At 47.3% G+C, this 20,327-nt stretch overlaps 1 protein-coding gene across 1 annotated transcript; it reads right to left on the reverse strand.

The window, feature by feature from the left end:
• Positions 1-4,738: 4,738 nt before the first annotated feature.
• On the reverse strand, positions 4,739-20,303 carry LOC142564981 (endothelin-converting enzyme homolog). The gene is made up of 3 exons (XM_075676215.1): positions 19,810-20,303; positions 9,339-10,028; positions 4,739-5,861 (listed from the first exon to the last, which is right to left on the reverse strand). The coding sequence occupies exons 1-3, from the start codon at positions 20,206-20,208 to the stop codon at positions 4,842-4,844; spliced, it is 2,109 nt and encodes a 702-aa protein (XP_075532330.1). The 5' UTR covers positions 20,209-20,303; the 3' UTR covers positions 4,739-4,841.
• Positions 20,304-20,327: the final 24 nt, after the last annotated feature.

Here is a 20,327-nt window from a genome sequence, read left to right on the forward strand (position 1 = left end):
TAGAATGCAATATCCACTCGCCCAATCCTCAACCCTAGTGAAGCCACTGTCCCGTCACTTTTTTTTTATTTCTCTCGTCTCTAAATGTGCTGTCTAATTTATGGTAATTTTTTTCTTTGTGTACTTACATACTAAGACCCTTCACAGGCAGTCCTTAATCAAACCATAATTCTTACCGAAACTGATGCCATGAGGGGGTTTATATATAACGAGCCTGATACCAAAACAAGCGTTCATGAGTGACGACAAAAACAACACTAGCATTAACTTGCAAGGGTTTATTAACCGAAGCATACAGTTCCATTCTCGCGCTTGAGCAGACTTTGTCGACATTGGCGACTTCTAACTCTCAACGGGTCGTTCACCGTGATCATGGATGTTACTAACCGGCAAGCGCAAACATTTAGGAGCTTCCATGGCTGAAGAATTGCGAGCTTTAGAGTACTGCGCTGCTTACGTTGCTTTTAAACTAGGGATACAATCAAGTACACATTGAAAAGCTCACACAGGAAGCTTAACTAGGCCACGAGCTATCTGAATACGAGCCACAGGATGCAACCACGCGCGATCAGTGGTCTTCTGCAAACGCCGCCTGTCGGCAACTGCGGAAGTAAGCACTGCTGCACGTGACCTTTGCATCTCCGAAGTTGGCACATACACAGCGGCGTCTAGTAATTCGTACAAAGGCACTAACCCAATTGGACGCGAAAAGAAAATTTTCCGGTGCCGACATCGGTTTCGAAAGTGAGTGAGGTATCCACAGAATACTAACTTAAATAAAAAAATTCATATTTTTGCATTTTCCAATAGTGAATACATTGGCTCGCCCGTATCAAGTACTGTTTTGGTGGATCGTTAGCTATTTTTAAAGAACAAATCAATCTTCAGTGTTCGCTTTTTAGTGTCATACGATTTGCACTCGAGAAACTGTTGATGCAAACTAATGCAACACACTTAATTTTGAACAGGGATGCGCATTTAGTGGACCAACCTACAGATGGTACAATAAAGTAAAAAAAAAATTCTTCATTTTTGTATTTGGTAAAAGGAAGCACTTTATATAGGACTCCATAACTTAAAATTTCTGACCATTTTCTTCTTGACCAGACCAAGTTTCCACTTATACTGCAGTGTAATCATAGCTACTCTGCAGCGCGATTCCTTGCTCTAGCTGTTGTGCGGTTTTGCGGGCGTCATATGCAGATGTGTTGCGAAGCACATGTGTCTACTCCTGTTGAGTGACGTGAAGGTGGATCGATAAGCGATAAAAATCAACAGATGTTAGGATACGTCTTGATGCTATGTTGCGAAGCGCAGAGAGACAACAAGAGGAAAGCTCTAGTGGCAGTTCCCATTCGGAATCAGGAAAACCAGGGTGCAAAGATTGCCTGGCATTGTGCCTGTTCCTACATGTTTGTCATATGATTCTCTCACGGATGATGCTACTGACTGAATATTGTTTGTTTGTTTATTTAAACTGTCAGTCCAAGTATGGACCATCACAGGAGTGGATAGAAATACAACAAAAAAGATACAAAATATCGGTACATGTACAACAAAAGCAATACATTAGCAGTATCTGTAAAAAGTGACATGCAGTGATCAAAGACAAAACACTCGCAGTATGCGCATCAGAAACAAATGCTATGATGCAGTCATATCCGGAAAAATAAGATTCTCTAAAACAGCAGTAAAAGCACTGAGAGAGGAAGATCGCCCTCGGAAAGCCACTATACTTGAATATATCATTCCGTGCAACTGGCGGCTGTATGTATAAACTGTGCTTGTGTCTGGAGCGTTGATCTGGTGAAATTATACAGAAATGAGTGAAATTGGTATCGAAACATTGAAATTGGAAATTGGTAAACTGGACTGAAATATTCCATGTTTATTCTTTACAAAAGCTAAAGAGGGCAGCGAAGACACACACTGCGTAATTCAAAGCTGTACTGTTGTTCTATTACCTTATTTCGATAGCAATAACAGGGACAATCAACGTGGTTTCCGCCATTATTATTGCCGTGGCCGGCGGTGTCACTTTGAGGTTCCGTGTAAAGTTCAAGTGCGACAAAATTTTATCGCGTCCACCCTGCCGTATGCTGCAGATGCGAGGGAAAGGGTTTGAGGGTGATCCGAGTAGTATGAAGAATTTGTGCAGGCGGTGTCACCGTTTGCCCAGTGTTGTGTGAGAAGTGGTGGTCAGACAGTTCATTAAAAATAAATGATGGTAGAAGAGAGGCTGTCATCTTTCTCCGATGAAACAAGCAAATATTGAACCCGATATCTTTTCTGGTAAATAATAGGAATATTGAATATGTTGAGGAATTTACTTCCCTGAGTGCAGTTTTGTCTTCAACTATCACGTGGAACATCCATATTAGAAAAATCTGCGTCACTCCCTCCATGTTTATTTGACTTTTGTCATGCAATAAACCCATTTACCTCATTAAAACTGAACTAAGCTTATAATATGCTTTCGTTCATTCGTACTTAAATAATTGATTATCAAGCATTGCTCGCTCTTCAAAAGAGTACACCAGGAATAATTGTAATTTTTCGCACGTCGTCGGCATTCGCAGGGAATGCTCTAGCTCACACGCTTTTACGTAAGCACGAAAAACGAAGTATGACCAGAAGTATGAGCAGAAGTATGAGAGCATCTACAACGGCCACACTTAGCAATATAATCATTTATTGGGCCAGTGGAGTGTGCAGGAGATGGAATCATCCTGTATCATATCGCGTGCGCAACCCGTACAAGCGATGCGTTATTTTGTCCTTCGCAAACAATAGATAACACAAAATAATTCGCGCATCCATGTACGACAACGCTCAAGGGGAAACCATGTTCGTTAGGAACGAGTGAACGTGCCTCTTGTTACATTGTGGAGAGGCATGGCACAATTGTAGCAGTTCAAGGACCCACGCAAAACGCAAAAGAAAGAAAAATCAAGCAGCGCTTTGATGCATGGGCAGCCCTGTTTCTAAGCAGGGTGGTCATACGCTGATTTCTCTTTCAGCACTCGCGAGTACTCGATCGCGGCACCTGCCTACGCATCAATAACACAGGACGCGAAATGCGTCGGATTCCGTGCAGCCTTCGTGATTTTGCATAACGGAACAATCGCTGCGCCGGTTGCAAATTCCGCAGGTGTAAACGACAAGTGTACCGGCCGGAAAGTGAGGTAGGCGGACCTAAAATAATGACGCCGAAAAGTCGTGAACGGCACTCTAGTGTTCTTATCCCAGGAGCGCAGCAGGGGAAGGCATGACGCAAGCTGTAGCATAGTTTAGGAGAACATAGAACAGACACCGAGACAAGCAAGCTTGCTGGCCGTTAAGATTTTTTTTGTTTAAAGGAATTGTCATACACTGACGTTTCTCAGACGTCGCTGGAAACTTCTGCAACGAATAGACTACAACCAAACACTTTGTGGGCGTGGATTGCCGGGCTCTTGCATGTGCATCTTCTTCTTTGGCTATTTGCTGGTGCAGCCGGTGACGGGGCAGTGCGACCTCGACGAAAGCTTTTATACATCTCAGCCGCCAGGTGCAGTAAGAAGAGTTCTAAATCAAGCAGATGGGGCAAGAACTCGTCTAAAATATTCACCGACGATTACGGTACTCTCCCATTTGAAATTTGAGGTCAGCTCTGTACGTATTTTCATTTCGCAATGTACTTGCGGGAGCGTACAATGTGTCTCGTGCCGCACGTTGCAAACGGAGCGAAGTGTGGCGCGACTGCTTTGCTAATCGGGAGATCGCAAGAGGCCGAGCATGGGAGACGCGTGGGCGCGATTCACAGCAGCCGCCGCGCACAGACCGCAACACATGCAGCGCTTTGTTTCTATATGACGGACGCGCACTACCCTGGCGCCATCTCGTAGCCATCATTGCGGCAGGTCTGGTCTTATCCGGCACCACGCTTTTTTCCAAGGATTTTACCACAACCTCATCCTCCGCTTTTCGCCTCGTCGTTCCGCAGCACCGTCCTCTTCCACTTTCTTTTCTGGCGTTCGCTTCGCCATCGCCTCACTTTCATCCCTCGCTGCGCTCTACGTTCACTTTCATCCTTCGTTCACTCGCTTACGAGGGACGTCGAGACACAGGAACGGGCGCCTAAGATTTGCGCTTTAAGACACAAGATGCGAGCACCTACTCCCAGTGCAGCCATTTTCTCCCTTGTCCCGTAGTAAACACAGGCCGCACACGAGGCAATGTCTTGTATCCAATGTAACGGCGAGACGCCACGACGCTATAAAGAGTATGGTCTATAGACCAGCATTCAGAGACAAACAGACGGGGGAGGCGCGCTTTTGGAAGACGCCATCTCTAGCGAGTGACACCCACAAACGCGATGCGGCGATCGCCATTCCCGCTGTCCCATCCATCTTCATCATAAATTTACCGAATACATGGCGGTAGCCCACCGGCGCAACAAATTCTGCTCTGTGCATCGCTCGTGTAAAGTTCCAGGGTAATTTCTGGGGCCTGCGTGCTCTTCAGAAAGTCTTGCACGATTCTTGTCGCACATACCTTATTATTACACAAGGTGCGGTGACAATAGACGAGGAATAAAAACTGCAGTAACGTTTAATAATCTTCCTATACAGAGAAGCTGGTTTTGTGCTGAGCAATACCTTTGAACGTTTGTTAGTCAGTGGAATGCGGTCATCAGAATGACTAACAAGTACACGTGTCGATCTTTTATTTTGGCTAAATACCAGAAAAGGACGACAATCAAAATGTATGCGATATTTGCACTTGTTCTACAGAAGTAACAAAAATTTCTAATGAAAGAAGAAAATTAATATATAAAGTCACGAATAGTCCGGCATATTTCACGTTACCACCACATCGCTGTTGTCAGACGGTTGGTCCCGTTCTATTGAGTGGAACGCGCACCGTTGTTTAGGATTGAGCGCCGTTTCACTGGGACAGTTGAAGGCGGCCGCAAACCTCTTTTCATTCGCAGCAGGCAGGTTGCACCTTAACACCAAGGGTGGGTACTTTTTATCCTCGTCCCAAGCGTACGCGCTTTCCCCGCAGAACTCGAAGCAGCCGGCGATAAAGAACGACTGTTCCTGTGTGTATCCCAGAAGGCCCTTCTTCGCCGGCAGGGAGGCGAACGCGAGCCGGGCCTTCTCGATTCCCGCTGTGTCGGCGAATGCTTCCGAGAGCGAGTTTTTGCTGTATACTTCGTCTGCAGTGTAATTCTTCAGCTGCCGCGTCAGGCAATGTAGCCGAAAGAGGAAGTTGATGAGCGACTCAACCGACCACCATTTGGTGGCGTCACCGAGGGTTTCAGTCAGCCTACCGATTGTTGGGTCGAAGGCGTGCGTCAGTTCATGTCCCAAGACTTTACCGATGGCACCGTAATTGACTGCCACTGGCACCGCCTCAGAAACCACTGGAGGCGCTATGATCGCCGTCTGAATGACCATTATGTGGAAGATCAAATGGTAGATGGCGTTCAAATCGAATGCCTGGTACTCAAAGTCATCGCGGTGAATCGTCACCGTGGGGTCGACCTTAAGAAGGCGCTTCTGCTGTTCGAGGCGCCGACGCTTAGTTGTGATCAGCCAACTAATAAACGGCTGCGACTCGTCCGGTTCCAGGTATTCGTAGAAAGCCTCGAGTGCTTCGTTAGTTTGTAGGTGTTCCGGCAAGGCCACGACGCTTAGCATGCTGTCAACATGCTCGACGGCGCCTTTGGCTGTTGATTGGTCCATCCACGATAGCTTGGCGAAGTTCTCGCGGGTGGCCAACCTTACCGCGTTCCACGTGCTCTTCGTCGCATTCACATTTGGCTGCAGCTCCAGGCTGTCCACGAACCAACGAACAAAGGCGAATTGGGCAACCTGCATTTGAGCAACCATTTAGGCTGATGAAGTGAAATGTTTAAAGCGGTAATTCAGTGTCAGTGACTTGGACTGCTTTACATACACCGACAGTGTTAAACAGAGTAATTTCGAAACAACACTAAATGCGTGGGGGAAAGGAAGCGACAAAAAGCTGAGGGCAATCATACGTGGTGAATTCATAGCCTCGAATACACGCTCCGACTGCCTAACCTGGTTGATTATGATTTCTCAATTGTGTATCTTTAAATTCGGATCACATTTCTCCCACACAAAAGGCACTTCGATTCACGTAATTTTGGGTGTTTTCTACAGGGAGAATGTTTGACCGATAGCGGAACTTTATCTCCTACTTCCAGAAGAGCGCCCCGATCCTCCCAAAATTAGGACAAGAAAGTTCTCTTCCTCCTTGTTACCCTTCAATTTGGCGACAAATGCAGGCGCACTTCTCTCGTGCGAAATGCAACCTATCTGAGACATTTGGCGTAGACAGAAGCTTCTCGCATCCTCTCCTGGTAACAGCTAACGTTTTGAGGCACTAAGCTAGAGCGCACCGCCTCGGCATCGGACCACATTCTCCACGTACTTTTCTTGCCGCAGTTCACGCTACGTGCAATCTCTGCAACATGGAACCGCCTTAACGACGGGCTCAGCTAGAACAGGCTTTAACGTGCGTCCAGAGAAGTACAAGCACTTTCGTCTTTTTTGCCATAGGCCACATCAGGTCCACGCAACAGCCTACGATGCGCCACGCTTGGTCGTGGAGGTCATCACAACCCGACGATACACGTCCGCCATTCCAGTCCTATGTAAAGCCAAGCACTCTGTATACCGTAAACCCATGTTGAGTGGCCCGAATAACGATTGAATCGTCACGGTCATGCGATCGTTTTCGTCGTCTTGCCGCAAAAGCTACGCGCAAGTTTGTTTCAGACGCACACACATTAGTGCTCCGGCAAACAAGCACGTTGGCCTTTGTGGCAACGTTTTGAAGAATCCTCTACGATGACGCATTGCTCGCTACCTGCAAAATGGTTCGTCCTGCCTTAATCCACACCATCCGTGGGGTCTATATAACACAATGCCAAGCTTTTTTCTACTCTGCCTAAATTCACGTGACTGCCTGGCTCCCTGGCAGCACCCAGGCAGCCAGGAAACCTGGCCTAACAGCTTTACTATTAGCTCAGTCGCTACCTCCAAGGATATTGTTGTGCAGTCGGGGTCACCCTTGTGTAGAGTGCAGGAACCTTGGCCTGCGAGGCGCTTCGGAACCAGCCAGCTACATCTAACGGTAGTTGCTGGGGCCAAACGTGCACAGCAGCTAGTGGTATATGTCGCTGGCTGCCTTGGGAGCAGACGAAGGCCGCTGTTTCCGCGTTCTACGCAAGGGTGACGTCGATTATACATGTACAGGCGAACCTATTATGAAACAACCAGTAAAAAGGCTGATACAACCATTTTATACTGATAAAATATGCCGATAATAATTACAGTATTATTATAGTACTTTCTCAACCTTAATATATAATATCGGCGCACAGGCATCCCACAAGCATGCCAAAGGGTTCATGAAATGGTGAACTATGCTTGAGGATTTCACTTACTTTATTTTGTTTGCTTCAAGCAATCAATATTTGCCATACCATTCTTGGCCACATCTCAAAAATAGTCACGCCTCACACGTACCATTCCTACATAAAACATGAAGACATAAAATATAAACCTTGTTTGCTCAACACGCATGACCAGCTGTGTTCTGCCTCACAAAAATAAGCTAGCTTACTACATAAAATTTGGAGGACGTTTAAGCTTTCAGAAATCCCTGGCTGCTTCTCACGCTTCCCGGCGACGGCAGCTTGTGTAACCGCAATTTGTACCTGGAAACGCTGGCCGCGAACGCTATGCACGAAGGTAAGTTATCTGAGCGCGCCGATCCTACAAACGCACACCTCGAACAGCAGGTGGAAAAGGGGTATGTGTTTCAGTTTCCGCGTAATAGACTTATCTTATTATTTTTTTTTCTTATCTTCAAATTACAATCCGACGGTATCATGTCTGGAGGTTGTGCGTAAATCGTACTTTACGAATCTTCTCACGCATTTCACTTGAGTAACGCCTGTGCTTGGATTGCTTGGATTGGATTGCGTGATTCGGGATGATTTTTCTTGTACGGACAATGTCGCCGCCACCAACACTGACTGCTGATTTTCAGCGGCACGGGATCCGTAATGCTGTCGCATAAAAACGTTCATTGATAATGCCGGCTCAAACTCATTGTGGAAGCACAATGATCTTGTACTAATATGTGCAACTATGCTTGAAAATTTTTTCACTTTCGTTACATTGATTTAGCCGTTCGCTATGTACCACATGAGGCGCACCCCTTTATTTCTTGAAGATGAAAGCAAACAAAATTTTACGCCTCGCAACTGGTTGCGAAGCATTTTGTTGAACAGGTTATGAAACATCGCTTCCCGCATTTTCCAACATGTTTGCGGGATTCATTTAAGCTTCTTTGTTCAATCCGACTTGTTTTTTCTTCATGCTATCATACCAGGCTCCGATTGTACGGCACCAGCCAGGCTTTGGCGCTCCTCTTGGCGCACCAGATGTCGCGTTAAACATTTGCGAACTTATAGCGGAACCAGGGCAAAGCGGCTTTTGATATCAAACCAATGCAAACTAGCAAGCCTTCCTAGGAAGGCTTAGGATAGTCGAGAACAAAAAAAAATGTTCTCTCGAATTACTACGTAAAAATGACCACATAGCTCTCGATGTGGCCTGCATTTTTGTATAGCACAGTGTCTTCTATGAGGGGAAACTTTTACACCGAAGCTGTTGAAAACTATTTTCCCTGGTATCGCCTCCGCGTATAGGGAAAAAATCCCGAAGATGGTGCAGTGCCAGGCCGACCTGCGGTGGAGGTGACGCGGGCGTTAAAGAACTACCCGTACGTTTGCCGATCCCGAAGATGGTGCAATACCGGGCCGACCCGCGGTGGAGACGCAGTTCGCAATTAAAGGGCTTTTAAACACAGCTTCGCTCTTCGTCCTTCTTGACAGAGGGGAGGAGCACCGTGTTTTTTTTTATTGTCTCCTATCCTGAAACACAATTGCGCAGTCTAAACCACTTACTTTCATATATGTCCGCGAATAAGTATTCTAGCTTTCGGGAGTGACGGAATTTTCATCCTAATGATATAATGATGACACCGCGAGTGTTAGTAATCTTTCTTTTTTTGGTTTTCCTACAAAGCCCTTTCAGTTGGTGCGTTGGTAACCTGGTATAGCGTAGTAACCTTTTTCACTACATAGGCAAGCTTGATAAGTTTTATTGCGGAAGTATTGCGACAGAGGTAAACCTTTCGGTTGCCGGAATGTAGAGCTTTTCTTTTTTTTTTTCAGCTCGAGTAAACAGTAAAGGTTTGCCGCCGCCTCTACACAAGTTATCGCGATAGCTTTCACTACGGACACAAACCTGGCTCGTGGATTTCAGGCATTCTAACCCGGAGACCAGCTGGGCATGAAGGTCGTTCGCCGCCAGGCACTCCACCAGCGAAGGCGACACCGCGGAGCGCAGACCAACGAGAATCTGCCAGCCAGCGTACAACACGATATCCGCATACCGTGACCGCTTCCCATTGTCCAGTATCGTTTTGAGAAGCAAGCCGCTGCTGCGGAACGTCAGCACCTCTTCCGTCTCGGCGACAGCCCGATCATGGGGCAGGTGGTCGTTGATGACTTTAAGCCAGGCAGCTATCATGCCGGGCCCGCTGGTCTCGCTGGCCAGTTGCTTGATGGTGGAGTAGAAGAACCCCTTCTTTAGGCTTGGAAGCAGTGCGACTATGGACGTGCTCAGGTCGCGGAGAAAGGCGAGGATTCGCTCCGCGAGCGCCACGGCCGAACCACCTTTCACCGACGGCGCCACCGCGGTGATGCATTTGGCTATGTCTTGCGGGACCGTCGTGGCTTTGAATTCCAGACTGATAGAAAATTCGAGGCTGTAACGGCTGTAGGTCTTTAGGTACGGCGAGAGGTATAGCTGAGCTGGAGTAGCCAAGTTGTATTCTAGCGACATTCCCAGCAAATACTCGATAAGGTCAAATTTTATGGGAAGCGTCAGGGAAGGCCATTCGAAGTTGAACTTTTTGAAGATCTCGAACACCACCTGCGGGCAGCATATGTACGAATCAGTGTCTTCCTCGTGTCTCCCTTTCCGGGATATATAAAGGTCAGCCAGGATCAACGGACAGCTTATATATGCGCTGGCAGTAAATAACCTTGATATTGAAGAATTCTAGTGAATATACAGTTGTTAAAATAAATCATCAAAATTGTGCACCTTAGCTTCATTAGGATGCGGTGGTCGTTATTGCTGACGTATTCAGTGCTACATCAACAGATGTTCCCAAAGGTACCATTTGAGCGTCCACTGTACCCCGTCTGATAAGAGACGTCGTCACTTTCTATGCATGCTTTGTTCTTTTTCAAAATGGGTTGCAATCACTTATACAGGATGAAAAGGCAATTTTTTCAATATGGAGAAAGAGTGAGATCATGAGAGAATGATTGTAGTAAGTTATGCTTTCTGTTGATCAACAAGCACTTCGATAAATATATAATTCACTGAATTAGCTGGCGTCTGCTCTTAGGAAACATTATAACTTGTGAACATAGTTTTAAATGCTGGACTTGTTACTAAAGAGGTGTAATCTCACCCTAAACCTAGCACTATTTGCTGAATTTTTGGCTGCCGGAGCGGTAAATAGCGATGATGATATTACCTACTCGCATTTCCTAGGAAACTGGGCGGCGACAAATAGTCACCTAGCCTACTTGAGGTAATCATGTATGCTGTACATGTTTGGAGCTCTCGTAACAACGTGTTGGGAAACAGATTTAAACAAAAGCACGCAGAAACCTAAAGCGGTGAGACCTACATGGTAAGAGGATCCGCAATGACATGGGACGCAGTGTAGCGTTTCGTACTTCACTACCTACCGAAAACGAAGCGCAATAAAGCTCGCTACCTCTTGTTCAGCCGCGTAACGCTACAACCACTCAGAGACTGCAACGGTTCCATCTATAATAGTTGAATGCCTAGGGCGGCTGATATGGCCTGATATATTCGTTGTTGACGTGAAGCTTACCAGACCACTCACTAAAAAGTTACAGTGACGTCTTCGTGAACGCGGGCGGCGCGCAAGCGTATTGAGTACTTAGAACCACGGACGCTATCGGCCCTCGATGTGCGTAGACGCCTATACTGTCCGCATCGGAAGTCGTATTCAAGCCAGGGCTCGCGCGGTCATGCCATAGGCAGCAGCCACTGAAGTAGTAGGCCCCATTGTAAACATTCGCTATCTAAATTAGCATGGTGCCAACACGCAGAGGCAAACATCAACACTTCACACTCGATGATAGCGGGCACTTGCTGCCAATGCTGGTGAGAAGAGCCGCGGCAGGGACATCGCGCGAAATCACCTTCGTGCTGTCCATCGCTTCGACGCAAACTGAACGGTGAGAACACAGCGCACGCAAAGCTATGAGCCGTCGGCAGTCCCCCAAGGTTGATCGCTTTCAAACTAAAGCACGCACGGCCGCAGTAAAACGCCCTCTTCCTCGCCTCCCCCGGTGCTATGCGCCCGCTCATATACGGTGCGTTTCCTCCTCTTGCGCACGCCAGATTGAACCGCCATCGTCGGCTCACCTGACACAATTTCACTCGCAAACACAGCGTGCGGTGCGCGAGAACGATGTTATCACGAAACGAACGCGGTATTAATGCATCGCGAAGAAAACCTGCAGTAACTGCCAGAGGAGTTCAACCCTGCGCGCCTGCGCCTACCTTGCTCCTCCGCGACGCTTTGCATCGTTTTTCCATCCCCACTTCGCGTAACGTTACCTATACATTCCTCTAGGTGCCGCCACCATGCCACTTGCTCACCGAGCTCCTTCGTAGTTTCTTCGGCGCGCGATTCTCTTCACCGCAAGGCGTCTTACTCGTCCGCTTGCTTCCGGTTGTCAGACAGACAACGCCGATTTCACCAGCTGACCAGTTACGCTTGCGCGTGAAATGCAAGTCGTTTACGAAAACTGTCGCGAAAACAAAGATACACGAAAGCGCGAATGCCTGTTAAGTCATTGTATTCGAAAACGAAAAACACAATAACAAGTGTCGCTTTGATTTTCTAAACAGTGTTTTTGGATAGCAACGATTTGATGGAAGCGGGTAAGCTGTTCTCCTAGACATCTGATGGACCACCCCGTTTTACGCGCACATCATCAACATCAGCAACAGCAGCCTGGTTCCGCCCATTGCAGGGCAAAGGCCTCTCCCATAATTCTCCAACTTCCCATGTCATGTACTAATTGTGGCCATGTCGTCCCTGCAAACTTCTTAGTCTCATCCGCCCACGTAACTTTCTGCCGCCCCCAGCTGCACTTCCCTTCCCTTGGAAAGTACTCCGTAACCCTTCATGACCATCGGTTATCTTACCTCCTCATTACATGTCCTGCCCACGCCCCCCATTTATGTTTTTTGATTTCAACTAAGATGTCATTAACTAGCGCTTGATCCCTCACCCAATCTGCTCTTTTCTTATCCCTTAACGTTACACCAATCATTCTTCTTTCCATAGCTCGTTGCGTCGTCTTCAATTTATATAGGACCCTTTTCGTAAGCATCCAGGTTTCTGCCCCGTACGTGAGTACTGGTAAGACACAGCGTTTATACACTTTTGTCTTCAGGGATAATTGTAACCTGCTGTACATGATCTGAGAATGCATGCCGAACGCACCATAGCCGATTCTTATTCTTCTGATTATATCATTCTCATAATCCGGATCCGCAGTCACTACCTGCCCTAAGTAGATGCATTCCCTTACCACTGCCAGTGCCTCGCTACCTATTGTAAATTGCTGTTCTCTTCCGAAACTGTTAAACGTTACTTTAGTTTTCTGCAGATTAAGTTTTAGACCCACTCTTCTGCTTCGCTTCTCAAGGTCAGTGATTATGCATTGCAATTGGTCCCCTGAGCTACTAAGCAAGGCAATATCAACGAATCGCAAGTTACTAAGGTGTTCTCCATTACCTTTTATACCCACTTCTTCCCAATCTAGGTCTCTGTAAACACGCTGTGAATGTCATTGGAGAGATCGTGTCTTCCTGCCTGACGCCCATCTTTGTTAGGATTTTATTTATTTCTTTATGGAGGACTACGTTGGCTGTAGTCACTATAGGTGTCTTTCAGTATTTTTACATACGGCTCGTGTACGCCCTGATTCCGTAATGCCTCCATAACTGCTGAGGTTTCAACAAAATCAAACGCTTTCTCGTAATCAATGAAAGCTATATGTAAGGGTTGGTTATATTTCGCACATTTCTCTATCACCTGATTGATAGTGTGAATATGGTCCATTGTTGAGTAGCCTTTACGGAATCCTGCCTGCTCCTTTGGTTGACAGAAGGCTAAGATGTTTGTGATTCTATTTGCGATTACCTAAGTAAATACTTGGTAGGCAACGGACAGTAAGCTGATCGGTCTATAATTTTTCAAGTCTTTGGCGTCCCCTTTCTTATGGATTAGGATTATGTTAGCGTTCTTCCAGGATTCCGGTATGCTCGAAGTCATGAGGCATTGTTATACAGGGTGGCCAGTTTTTCTAGAACAATCTGCCCACCTTCCTTCAACAAATCGGAGGTTACCTGATTCTCGCCAGCTGCCTCCCCCCTTTTCATAGCTCCCAAGGCTTTCTTTACTTCTTTCGGCGTTACTTGTGGGATGTCAAATTACTCTAGACTATTATGCCTTCCATTATCGTCGTGGGTGCCACATGTACTGTATAAATCTCTATAGAACTCCTCAGCCACTTGAACTATCTTTTCCATATTAGTAATGCTGTTGCCCGCTTTGGTCTCTAAATACATACATCTGATTCTTGCCTACTCCTAGTATCTTCCTCACTGCTTTTAAGCTTCCTCCTTTCCTGAGAGCATGTTCAATTCTATCCGTATTATACTTCCTTATGTGAGCTGCCTTACACTTGTTGATTAACTTGGAAATTTCTGCCAGTTCTACTCTGGCTGTGGGGTTCCTGAGTTAAAGCCGAATACCTGTTCTGTAGCTTGATCAGAAATTCCTCCATTTTCCCTCTTACCGTTAACTCATTGATCGGCTTCTTATGTAGCAGTTTCTTCCATTCCCTCCTCAAGCCTAGCCTAATTCAAATTCTTACCATCCTATGGTCACTGCAGCGCACCTTGCCGAGCGCGTCCACATCTTGTATGATGCCAGGGTTAGCGCAGAGTATGAAGTCTATTTCATTCCTAGTCCTACCATTCGGGCTGCTGCTCCACGCCCACTTTTGATTAAACCGCTTGGAGAAGAAGGTATCCATTAAAGGGAAGCTGGAATACTTTTCTAAAAAAAAATGAGTTCTCTGCGGCATTATACAGGTTTGAGTCCCCTGAACACGCATATCTGGTTCAAAACGGGCGGAAACAAACGCAAGCGGCTGTTTTTTCAACAAAACGCGCACCAGCGCCTCAGGGCATCGCGTGAACGCCGCTTATGCCCGTGATTGGTCGGGGCTGCTGTGACGTCAATCGCGGCAGTCGCTGGTCGGCGCCGCCGCATGCCGCTGTTTCAGAGCGTAGCACGCTGTTCTGTTCTGGCTTCATAGCTGAGTTGTAAGCGTTATGGAACGTTCTCGCTGTCTCGGACAGCTTGTGTTTTCGCCGTACATGTTCGAACCGACAGCCGTTACGGAAAACGATGGTGGCAATGGCAGTAACGGCGGCAACGACGATGTTGAGTGTGCCAACAGCGAGAGCTATTTGTGCACCTTGTCGCGCGTTGGAAATATTAGATGGTATGTATGTTTATTTTTTTTTTCATGTAGCTGCACGTTCCAATGACGGGAGAAAAAATACGCTATAGTGTCACTGGGAACTTGCTGCTGGAAGAATGCCGAAGCACTAACTTCTCATTAGATTGCAAACACGGGTGCAATTCCGCGATGTCAAGCACTTTGCCGCTGCTTGTCTAAAGTCCCGTGGTTTTTTGAGTGTTGATACACGATCGCGAACATAAGTGCCGCGTTTCAAACCGCGAACATGCAGTGCGGCGAGGTACAGTCAGGGAAGTTGCTTATCATACACATCCAGAGATGACCAGAGGCATTATATGTGCAATATTCATACTATGGTTCGACGACTTTGCGATTGCGGCTCGATCAAGAATCGGTATGCGTGCTCCATGCTAGTGTTGACATAAAGATATTAGGCAGTTTTAGCACAGCCCTGTGGTAAACACGATAACTGCAACCGTACGTCGAATGTCACTAGGCAAGCCTATACTCCATTTCATACCTCAGGTGCAACGCTGTGGAAGCCACGCACGAAGTCCGGTCACCAAAATTTATTACTGCGCGCGTTTCCGTCTATGCTTCGCAGCGTGGCAGCGGCGTTTGCTCGCGCGAGCATGCACGTGAACCTGCCGCGACGGGCAGCTTCACGAAAGAACATCTTACGAAAATCGCAAAAGAAAAACGTGAGCGGCGGCGGCGGCAGGTTTCTCGTAGCGTCGTTCAGTAAAGCGCAGGACGGAAAGAGGCATGCCACTACATGCCACCACGCCGGTCCGGCAGCTCGGTCACCGCGAATGACGTCACTCTCGCCGGTGCTCTCCTCTGGTAACCACCTCACCCGGCGCTCCGGAAAGCGATGGGGGCGTGTCCGCGGGGGTGATTTAGAAAGCGATTTCCGCCCCTTATATTAACAAAACGAAGAAAAAAATTCGGAACCGTAAATTATTAGGTCTGTTCTTCCCAATCCCAGCAATTCATGGAAATTGAAAACCGTTTCAGCTTCCCTTTAACCGCATATTATTCTGTTCTGCAAAGTCTACTAATAACTATCCTCTGCTATTCCTAGTGCCTATGCCATATTCTCCTACTGACTTGTCTCCAGCCTGCTTCTTGCCTGCCTTGGCATTTAAGTCGCCCATCAATGTAGAGTATTTTGTTTTGACTTTACCCATCGCCGATTCCACGTCTTCATAGAAGCTTTCGACTTCCTGGTCATCATGACTGGATGTAAGGGCGTAGACCCGTACGACCTTTAATTTGTACCTCTTATAAAGTTTCACAACAAGACCTGCCACCCTCTCGTTAATGCTATAGAATTCCTGTATGTTACCAGCTGTATTCTTAATAATCAGGAACCCGACTCCTAGTTCGCGTCTCTCCGCTAAGCCCCGGTAGCATAGGACGTGCCCGTGTTTTAGCACTGCATATGCTTCATTTGGCCTCCTAACTTCACTGAGCCCTATTATAACCCATTTGCTGCCCTCTAATTGCAGCGCATTACGCGCACATGAAGTCCATAATTGAAACATAATTCCGGTTGGCAGTACGATAAATTATGTACCGATGATATGCTAGCTATATGAAAAAGGCCATGCAAACCGGAAACAAATACTCTGCAGGTCAGTCGAAGTGAAGTGATAAAGGAATCAATAGAAAACTGCTAACAACCGACTGCAAATTACCATAACTAAACAAGCAGATGTCAGACCTTGAAAGCCACTGTGAAACCTTGTTTCCGCGAAAACCAGAATTTCTGCTCCACGAACAAATACCACACAGATGGCTCACTTCACACATACCTTAGCGCATGGACTGGCCTAGGCAAGAAATACTAATCATGCCGAAATATTTTATTCTGTTAACGCCTGCCTGATTTGGCTTAAAGCTAAGCTTTTGCTTTATCAAAAGTGCAAGTCACACATCACTGCATTGAGTACCTTGAGAATAGTATCTACCCGAAAAAAAAACGTGAAGCATCCGCCGCACCGGCTTAGCGGCAATGATGCGCCACTGCTGAAAACGAGGTCGCGGGATCAAATCCAAGCCAATGCGTCCGCATTTCGATGGAAGTGAAACGCGAAAACGTCCGTTTCCTCTGCATTTGTGGTACGTTGAAACTCCCCTGGTGGTTAAAATTGATTTCGGAGTTCCCGTCTACGGCGAACCTTATAATGAAATTGTGGTTTTACACATGAAACCCAGAATTCATTCATTCATCAAAAAATTAGGCTAGCGCATTGCCTGAATTGTGAATAATTCGAATGCTATCGTGCCGTTATTGGTAAATTTATCCATTTTAAAACAAGATACCTGACATGGTCGCAACGACGTATTGTAAAAGAAGTAAATTGGCACTTGGATGATGACTTTTTCAACCCAGTCAGTGCCACTCGCAATGACTTTATTGGCATCGCTAAGGCAGCATCTCTGCCCTTTTCTGTGCACTGTCGAACAATCTTCCTCGGCAATCAATAGACGCTGTAATAACGACAAAGAATCCAGTTCCATATTACAGACATGACACACCTGCGACAGGAGGAATCTCCTCCCAAGTTATCCCTTAAGATAGGCTGCAATTTTCTGTCATACGCGTTTCCCTTCTTGCGCTGTTCCATCGACAGGACGTGCAACATAGTCAACGAATGAGAGTTTCAGCACACTTTACACACTTTGTACTTTTTTTTGAAAGAATAAAAACATTGCGGAAGTATATTTGACATTTCCTTCGCAATTCTTTTTTTGAGCAGCCACTGTGTGCAACGGCTTCTTCTGCCCATTACTGCCGTCACCTACCCATAGCCGTGTTTCAGTGCTGCAACTAACCACTTGCCTACCTGAGAACTGTCAGTACCACTTTCATTCGCTGTAAATCCCACTAGTTATGTCCCTTTCCTCCACCCCCTTCGTTTAAGGTAATAAAAGGGAACGAGAATAAGGTTGTCTACTGGAATTCACCATCCTGCCTTTCACGTGATACTACTGCGTGCCAGAAGCTTAATGTGAATGGCTGGGAACAAAGGAACGCTGGAAATTTCAAATAGGCATCATATTAACTTCTGTCGAAGGCATGCACTTAATTCCTTCATGAATAATTCTATAATTGTCAATACGTGATTAACGTGAGTCAGATAATTGAATAAAAATAATGAAATTTCCTGCGAGTTCACACAATTCCCGCTAAAAAACGAATACAAAAACGAGCGCTCGGTTAGCCAATTGCCTCGAATTCGCATATTTAATCAAACACAATTCAGTATAAAAGCCACTGCCTCACTAATCCAAGAGGGGACGGGATGAGATCCTGGCTGTGGAGACTCCATCGCAAATGCAAAAAATTGGAGGACGCTTAAGCTTCGCCTTCAAGAGTGGAACGCGACAGCGTTCCCATTGACCCGCCAAGGGGTGTAAGACAATGCGCTACGGCGCAGGGATCACTTACGAGGCGCCCCGCATCGGACTTTGCGGCCACCTATCACACGGAGAGCGTCGAGCAACGCAGCGTTCGGCGCGGCAACGAAACGTGCGCCTGAGCAAACGGAACGAACCAAAGAACTCGGTGTCTCGGACGGGGAAACGATCTACGCCAGCCAAACGTCGTGATCGGCACGGGCAGAAAGATAGACAGATAGTGATCTAAAGAAAGGAACGGCGCTTGATTCTGCAACCCGCGTGGGAGCACGGCGAAGCGTCGTCAGGGGAGAGGGAGTCGGAGCCGCGACGCGCCTGGCACCGGTCCGCACACAGCCCCAATGCGCGCATGGCGCGCCACCTGTCGGGGCAGCGCCGTACATTGAGAGGAGGGGGTCTTCTGTGTTTGCCGCAAGATGGCTCTGCGTGTGCGGTAAGCGCAGAAGAAATGTAGCGGAAACTTACTTCGCTACTCGTGTAAATGCGACTTCTGTAAGTTACATGCTCATAATTACCGATATACACCGCAGTATAACTTTCTACGGCACGTTTTTAAGGCAACACCGCGTTCACTAGAAGCGCGTTTGTACCGCTTTCAAGCGTCGAACTCGTGGCTGAGTGATAGCGTCTCCGTCTCACACTCCGGAGACCCTGGTTCGATTCCCACCCAGCCCATCTTGGAAGTCGCTTTTTATTTATAAAGTGCCTGCCGTGATTTATCGCTCACGGCCAACGCCGCGGACGCCGACACCGACGACACCGGCTTCTCTGCGACACGAGCTCCTTAACGCTATCGCGTTGAAACTGTCGCCTACCATCCATCGTTGTCCAAGGCAAAGAATCACAGGTGATCGACACTGATCAGGAGTCCTTCACTATGGCGTGCCTCCAAATTATTTTGTGGATTCAACACATAAAGCCAAGTAATTTCTTGTTGCCCATTTCAAGCAGAATGTATCTTTCTTTGCAGATTTAAAATAATTCGGAAACTGTCCCTTTGGAACCATTATCGGAAGTGAGGGTTATCTTTAGACAAGAGCTTTTGTGGCGAGGAGAACATGCAGGGCGATGAAATCATGCGATTTTGCTAATTCTTAAGTATTTGCTGTAAGAGGCTTGTGACTGAATCTGCATTCGAAACAGTGTTCTTACTCACGTACTAAGTGCGGCATTACGCCATCATTATCTGCAGCTCTTTACCATGAACCTCGCTATGCTAATTGACGGTCGCCTACGCTCAGGCTTATCAGAAAGCACGCATGCATGAGAAAACTTTCCCGAAATCGGTGCTTTAAGAGGAACCACTGTTCGTTACTCCCACTGTTTTCTCGTGCCCCGTCAAGTCAGGCAGTCGGACTACTAAATGTGGTATAGTGTCTCCCTCTGAGAGATCTCCGTGTTACCATACATTTATGTTCCGGTGTAGTCTAGCTATATGGCGCACCCCCCTTCGGTCATGTGTCAAGCTTGGACCAATCAGGAGGTGCCATCTGGCGTGTGAAGTCTACGTGTAATAAACGGCCGCAAGCCGGCCCAGTCCTTTGTCCGGTTTCATCAGAAGCAGTTGGCTCCGCGTCTCCCTCTCTGCGTCGGGCGCTCGCCGCGCGCTCGCCGGACACCGGGCTCCCGCTGCCTGCCGCTGCCGACACAACACTAAAGCGCTGGCTTACCTTGGTGTCGTCTCTCCGCTCCACAAAAACGTTGAGACATCTCTGGTATGCGGAAACGCTTCTGCGAACTGCCTTCACTTGATGCTTGGGAGGCGAACGCTCGAGCTCGTTCAGCACGAACGCGAATACCCGGCGTTGAAGCACAAGGAGCTGACCAGGTCCGCTCTTCCCTGGAACCGGATGCACCCTGTCCCAGTTGCCACAGACGTGCTCGTAGAAGTTGTCGCATGGGTCCACGTCGGGGTTCATGCTGGCGGCCAGCTCCTCCTCGTAGTCGAAGCACTTCGTCGGGTGGTCGCAGTAGGGGTACGCGAGCAGCGACAGCACATCGACCAGGAGCCAGATGACGCCATACGAGACGCCGAAAACGGCAACTATCGTTAGGCTCAAGTCCCCCATGATGTGAAACGTTTGTTCGGGTCCGGCAGGATTCCGCGCAGCTAGATGCCGATGTAAAGCCTAGATGTTGCAAGGAAGGAAACACCCGTGGCAGGCTTCTTCTTCTTCTGTTCGAGGCA

The sequence above is a fragment of the Dermacentor variabilis genome, chromosome 11, assembly GCF_050947875.1.
Source record: "Dermacentor variabilis isolate Ectoservices chromosome 11, ASM5094787v1, whole genome shotgun sequence".
Lineage (NCBI taxonomy): Eukaryota > Metazoa > Arthropoda > Arachnida > Ixodida > Ixodidae > Dermacentor > Dermacentor variabilis.